This window comes from Blennius ocellaris, assembly GCF_963422515.1.
Source record: "Blennius ocellaris genome assembly, chromosome: 5".
NCBI classification, from domain to species: Eukaryota; Metazoa; Chordata; class Actinopteri; order Blenniiformes; family Blenniidae; genus Blennius; species Blennius ocellaris.
In genome coordinates this window covers 23,506,741-23,514,268 of record NC_137654.1, presented here as the reverse complement: position 1 = coordinate 23,514,268, position 7,528 = coordinate 23,506,741, and the positions used below count along the sequence as shown (strand labels likewise).

Here is a 7,528-nt window from a genome sequence, read left to right as displayed (position 1 = left end):
GCAGTGCAGCTCAAAGACCCTTAAGTACAATAAGAGAACCATATTTCAGCTCCCAGGGAAGTGACACTATCGTTTTGAAAGATGAATGGCATTTATCGTTCTCCCATATTATCACTTCATAGATGTGTCTAATAATCTCCATCAGTTGGATCATTGTCTTCACATCTGCCCATCAGTGGCTGTGAATAAGTGATGCTTTTGATGACTTTGATGACGCACTCCACCCATGGGGAGACTTCCTACTGCAGCCTTCAGAAGGTGTAAAGTCTCGATATGCTCCACTGAGGAGGTTTCAACTTAGTCAAATGAAAGAACTTCCTTCTTGTGATTCTGGTTTTCAAACCATGGACAGTGACTACAGAACAGAACACAGACTCAGCTTTTTCCTCCTGGGAGTCACAGTCTGGGACTGCTGCTGCAGACTTGGGGAAGAAAAAGCCTTTTTGCAGAAGAATAACTGCACGCTGTTTTTTTTTTTTTTCTATCTCTCCCTTCTACAGAAAGTGTCCCAGTATACCATCATTGTGCAGGCTACGGACATGGAGGGAAACCTGAACTTTGGCCTTTCCAACACAGCCACTGCCATCATCACTGTCACGGACATCAATGACAATCCGCCCATGCTGACCTCCAGAACTGTGAGTTATTACACATAAGGGAGCGGAGGGGAAAGGGTAACAATTGCGAGAAGGGGGGCGACTTGGTTCAGTGGATAGGGTGGGAATTATTAGAATGCTGGAGGAGAAGGTAAAACCAAGTCGTATATTAGGAAAAAGACAAGATAGGGGGGAAGAAGTAATGGAAAAAAGACTTTAAATGGCGGTTGCCGTGAAATGAAAAACCAAGAAAATGTTGCCATAAAACTGTTATTTTGCAGCAATTCACGATTTACGTAAGGACAGCAAAGGGAGTTTGTCAGATGTGAAGGACACATTTCTTTATAGGTGACCCAACCACATGCACACCTTCCCACAAACTAGGACTAAGATATAACATTAGTTTTTAAGCACAGGAAAACCATGACTATTGGAAAAAAAGCCGACAAAAACTATTTAAAGAGAGCAAATAATCAAAACAAACTTTTTTCTGGTTTAGTCCACAAAGAGTTGTGATATCAGTATGGAAAGAAAAGAAATCAAGGGATTCCAGTCCCCCTGAACTTTCTCTAGCTTTTCTACTTTGAGGAACGAAGCTGCTATCCAATGGCTTCTGGGGTGACCTGGGCACCTTCTCTGCGAGGGTTATGCCTGGTGAACGTCTAGTGGGAAGTGACAAGGAGGCACCATGCCTGAACCACCAGAGCTGGCTCTTTGAATGCAGGGGATTAGCAGCTCAAGTACAAGTCTCCCGGATGGTTGAGCTTCTCACTCTATTAAGACGAGTGAACCACCCCCCCATATCACTCAAGAATAAGCTGCTTGAATTCCTCCGTTTCAGGAAGGCTCTCACTCCTACCTGGAGGTGGCATACCATGGACTCAGACTTAGATGCCTGCATCTCGAAGGCTTCACACAAAGAGACAAATTGTTAAGTTGATTACTGGAAGCAGTGACAATGACAACATCATCTGGAAAAAGCAGAGATGCCACCCTTTGGCCTTCTGACATGTTGCCCTGCTGACAATGGCTGCGTGTGACACCCGTGGATACAGTTCTCACACCAGAGCTACAGAGTCTGGATAACCAACAGAAGTGGGCCAGATACACCATACCCCCAAACCACCTCCCAGAATACACCTTGGTACACATGGTTATAGAAATTCTCCAATTCCACATAACAAATCCAACCTGAATGACAAACCCCACTGTACCCAAAATAATCAGTGAGCAGGTGAAAAGCTAGTATATTTTTTAATAGCCAATACAGATACGGCATTGTTCCTCCTCTCTCTTAATTTTGACTATCAGTCAAAGTCTCCTTTCTGGTGGCCTAATGTAAATTAATTAAATGAAATTAAATGCATTGCCCTGTACATAATGTATTATATGAATGATATAACTGCATTGCACTGCCACTAAATGAATTACTGAGGTTGGAGATTTCTCTTTTGATCCAGTTTTAGTCTGACTACTTCTCTCAGAGCTGCTAAATGTTCAGATGTCTCGGCGGAACAGCCAAGATGGCAGCAGTGTTTCCTAGTATTCAGCTGCAAAGAAAGGAAATATATATTTGTATGGTTTGAAATGAGCTACATTCGATGCGGCTGACACAAGAATTTATTTTGTGAAGTAAACATGGCCAAGTCAGTTTGTCTGCATTTGCGATGTGATGAAAAATCTTTTTTAGGTGTCGGTGTGGCTTCAGGTGTCGGGATTATTCAGGTTGCGTACTCCCCTATCATTGGTGATGAGAACACGGGCCTGTTGGGTAGATAAGGTGCTTAGCTCGGCAACGGCAGCAGGAGTGGCGGAGACCATATCAGCAGTACGGAGCGCTCATCTCTTTGAGGTGGTAGCAGAAGAGTTAGCATTAGCATTTGCCCTGGAGGCAATAAGATCCTTATGATGATGAGTTAGCATTGCCAGTAAGCATGTGTCAGCCGTTGAGCTCATCAGAGAGCTGCTACATCACACACAGCAGGAAATGTACAATTAGAGGGCAGAAAAAGAAAAAAAGAGGCCAGAATAAGAAGATGAGCGAGTGAGCAAGAAGAGAACAAAGTAAAAAGCCTCACTGATGCCTAGACCACCGTGCTTACTCTGAGGTGAAAAATGGAAAGAAGAAAAAGTGATGGGGGAATGATGGGAAGGGTGAAAAGAATTTTAAAATTATTTTGTCGCAGGAGCTATTTTCTACAGCGCGTTGATAAAGTGCAGACGTGCTCCGTTGTAAATCAGAGGTCTTTCCTGACTCGGCACCCCCTTCTTGCATTAAGATTCTCTACTGATGGCAGTTTATTGATGATACTGAGCAATAATAGATTGATATTCTCTAACTGTATTCCACCGTGTTTAAGTGCATTTCCATCATCGTCACAGGGGGGAAGTTAATACTATCATGGATACTGATGATAAACTTTAGTGGGGGTGTTGGAGCCACTATGAGCCAAGCACTTTTACCCGCTCCCTTCATAAATCATCCATTTTAGTGGAGGGATAACATAAAAGCCATTTTGTTGAGAATGCAGGCCATTATGCAAATATTTAGTGTTTGCAATAAACCCCATAGATCTTTCAATGTGTCCCAGAAATATAAAGTTTGGGGAATTTGTCTTTAATGTTGATGATTAATATTTCATCATGCCTATCAGAGACTGGCCTATTTTTCAAGGCAGCAAAGGATGAAGTGTGTGTGTGTGTGTGTGTGTGTGTGTGTGTGTGTGTGTGTGTGTGTGTGTGTGTGCGTGCGTGCGTGCGTGCGTGCGTGCGTGCGTGCGTGCGTGCGCACGCTGCGGGTGCTCATTCATGACTGTGTATATGTATGCATTGTGTTTGATGCAGATAGATGAGACGAAATGAGAAAAGTTATTCATCTTGTTTGTTTGTTTATGCATTGAATGCAGCACACAATAATTGTGCCTCACATGGTGTGTGGCGTTACTGTAAAGACTTATAATCATGCCGTCAGGAAATCTGTGTGCAGGATTGTCTGCAGTGCTTCCGGGACCTCCTTCCTATAGCTGACAAAGTTCAGATGATGAAGTTCCCTGCCGCTTCTCCTTGCTCTCTTTCACCTCCCCTTGCCTCCTTCAGTCTTTACCGACTGCCAAAATAATGACAGAGGGGTGAGGGTGTTGGCAAGAGGTGTTTTGTCAAGTGTTGTGAGAATGCCAACTGCGCTCTGTGCCAATCACAATCAAAGAGCTCCCCCCTCCTTCCCTCCAGTCCAGCATTGGGGACCAGATACAGTATCACAGGGAGAAAAACTGCCTGATCAGGCAAAGTCTGATCCACTGCCTAAAAGCAGTCAGACAGCAATTCAGCACTGAAACAATCACCAGCTGCATTGCATTGCGAGAACCAGCCGGAGCCAAAGTAGTACTCGTCTAATAAATTATTAAGCGAGAAAAAGAAAGAGAACAACGCCAAGGTTTTTCCAAAAGCAACTAAAACACTCTCTGTTTCATCCATTATTGACAACGTACCCCAGCAAACATCAAAGATCAATTTCAGAAAAATTAAGATGTCTTAAGACACAAAGACAATCATTAAGTTGAGCTGAAAGTAGCAAATAATTGCGAGGAACTGCCATTCTGAAAGAGAAAGAAAACACATTTTCATTGGAAAGTTCATCCTATAGTGAGCCTTTTGTTTCCTCGAGAGTGTTTACATCTGTTGCATTCCTTGAATCCTTTCTTTATTAATTTTGTTAGCATGTTAAGGCAAGTAATCTTGTTATAACTACATCAGATCAATTCAAATCTCACAAACATTGCTGCATTAAAAAAAAACAAATATATAGATATATTTGATTGAAATTACTGTTACAATTTGTGTGTTGCAGTTTTTAACAATGGAAAACTATGAAATGTGAAATTGATTTGTCTTGTAATAGTTTTGAAAATACTGTTATAGGGTGTAGAGTGTTTTGAAAAGGCAGGTTTGAGCATGTATCTTATGTTACCTCAACCCCGGAGGCTCGTTGTAACACACCATATTGCTCTATAGGAAGCAATATGACATTCACTTTCAAACTGCAGTACTCGCGATCACAGCCACGGTGGATCCTACAATACCTTCAATCAGGCCTGGTTGACACTTGGCCTTATAGTTGTTTACCTTGTGCAGAGAAGGAAAATGTCAGGGGCTCTTAGGAGCAGAAAAATCCTAGATGAAAGTTTCATTTTATTGAATTGGCATTGGCGAATCCTGAATCCACTCCATAGTAATAAAACGCACACGCGTGCAGGCACTCACTGTGACGCTAACATACAACATACTTATCCAAAGCAGACAGAGCGTCAGGACCACCCGGACTTGTCTGTTGTCTTAAGAATGTCATTGAGTCTCTGAGCAGCCCCCCCCCCCCTAATCTGCCCGCTGCTGTCGGCTGTTTGCTGGGTGATGCGAGGGTTGCCAGGCAGCGTATTATGGTCCATTGGAGTGTTTGGTCTGAGGCTTTGCTCTTTGATATCCAGCACTCACTTAAGCGGCTCAGTAGCTCCTTCACGCCTGTTACTCATGGTTACACAGTGACTGTATGGCGCTGCATGCCTGTTGCCTCCAGATGAGGTGAAGACACGCCAACACGCTCCGACCTTGAGTGATTGCTGAGGAGTTGATGGGTTGTTTGTGTAGGTGGGGCTACAGGCAACTTGTGTTTTGCTGAGTTGCAATGGAGTCGTCGCTGTAGTTAACTGGTCTTTGCGGGTTTTATCCCTTGAGCCTGTGCAGCTTTGATCAATCCCCAGCATAACAGACACATGACAGACAGCAGCTCACTCCACGTCAGGCTTATCAGGACAAAGCACATGTGTTTGTACAGCATGGGGACAACTAAAAACCACTTATATACACTCAAACAGCTGGTTCAACCCTCCCTGCTGCAGGCCCCTTTCTCTGCATCCATTCTTTGCTCCTTTGTCACTCAGGCTTTCAAAGGAATGAAATATTATTGCTCATCAAGAGTGCACGAGGAATACAGAGAACACTGAAACTGGAACAACGCCCCAGTGTGCATGTGCTTGATTGTGTGTAACTGTGTTTACTGCTTGTTTACTACTCGGCTGTGGTAAAATAAGAGATCATTAAAATGATGCTACCTAAAAGCCCGAAAGGAAGTTTGTCTTTATAAACTAAAACAGAATGAAAGATACGTAGGTACTTAATGGATTTTGTAGAAATTGCCACACTCAAACGGTTCAGTGCATCCTGAAAGACTGCCGACAGTGTGAAAAAAAACAACAACAATTTTTTGAGGTGATGTATCACAAGGTAACATTTCACTTTGCTTTTTCGCAGTTTTCTGGTGAGGTCCCGGAAAACCGAGTGGACCTTGTAGTGGCTAATCTGACAGTTATAGATGCTGACCAGCCACACTCGCCTAACTGGAACGCTGTCTACAGGATCATCAGCGGAGACCCGTCCGGGCACTTTACTATCCGCACTGACCCTGTCACCAATGATGGCATGGTCACCGTGGTGAAGGTAAGATACTTGTCGATCATAAGACAATCAGCTTTTAGCCTTATGGAGGTCACTGCAGGAAAAACGATGATATCCTTTTTTCTATGCAGAATGCCAGCTCCCATATGTGTTTCAACACATTTGGTAATAATAGACTACACAGCTAAATGGGGACAGGCTGGGGTCTTTGCCTTTCGTGTGCCCCTTTATGTCCAAATGAGGTATTGGAAGCTGCTGTGCCCTTCAGAAACAACTCATACACTCACACGCAGGCTTAAGCACAATGGCTGTTGTGACCACTGTAGCAAATTAAGTATCGATTTCTCAATTACAGAGGCAACAGTTTTTACACCCTCATAATGTTCCAGTCACTGCGGTAAATGACAGCAGCAACAAAGACATGTCTTGTAACAACCTGCTACGTGAGTGTTTGGCCTCCTGGATGAGGTTGTTTAAAGGTTTTAGGTCCATTTCTAAAATAATATAAAAAAAAAGAAATCATAAAATCCCTATTCTGTGTCTGTGCGTGTGTCTTTACTGTAGATCAGAATTAGGATGTCTGCATTCACCCATGAGCTTCTGCTCACAGTGAGCGTCGTGCCTCATCCATTTTCGTAATGTGTTTATGTGTATGACCTTCAAGTACCCAGGGGTATTTATTATTGTGTAGCTGACATCTGCGAATCACATCACCCATCATACAATAATCTTAAGAAATAGCAAAAACATCTCTTTATAATTCCCAGAGCACCCTGAGCAATGAGCATTGGCATTTTGCTTCTCTTCATTATCTCTAGATGACTGCCTTTTATAATCCATTCCTCCAACTCCCTGATGTAAAATTCAGTAGGCAGCCTGGTACCCGTAAGCTTGCATAGAGACCCATGGGAGGTTATCATGAAATCATAAAATAAGAGAAAGGACACCCCCTGGGAAGGAGCGAGCAATAGACTGTCTCAACAAGAAAACAGAGGGGCTCTTGCTTGCTCCGGGAAAACAGAGCTGCAACATTGACATCAGACAGGTTGTGATAGGTAAAGGCAAGAAGCCATAAGAAGACGCTACCTTGTTGTTCCTATTTTTACCAAGACGTCTGCGGCTGCTAGCGCCGACACATCGTATCACACTGACACTAAGGTGTGTGTCATTCTCTCACCAGAGACATGAACCTCTCTGTAAACAATGGGCGAGGTCTTACCCACAACATGTCACGCGTTTACACTGATCGCTAGGGAGTTCATGAATCGTATTCTCAATTTGCTGCACTGTAATACAGCAAGTAGGCAAACAAACACACGTAAAAGCACACAAATAAATCCACTGCTTTGAATGAGTCATTAAGCTATGTAAATCACAGCTTATGATAAATACGGAAGATGTCAGCAGAAGTGGAGAGGAGGAGAGAAGTGAAGTGAAGACAGATTTCCGAGGATTGAGGATTGCAGTCCGCAGAGAGCGCAGAT

At 43.3% G+C, this 7,528-nt stretch overlaps 1 protein-coding gene across 1 annotated transcript in view; it reads left to right on the top strand.

The window, feature by feature from the left end:
• Positions 1–7,528, top strand: part of LOC308129865 (cadherin-4-like) — a gene marked incomplete at its 5' end in the record, with an annotated part of 228,922 nt that overhangs the window by 202,266 nt on the left and 19,128 nt on the right. Inside the window, 2 exons of the mRNA XM_080495974.1 lie at positions 501–638; positions 5,901–6,086. Of these exons, the coding sequence (XP_080352100.1) occupies positions 501–638; positions 5,901–6,086 (324 nt within the window). The remainder of the gene's footprint in view (positions 1–500; positions 639–5,900; positions 6,087–7,528) is intronic.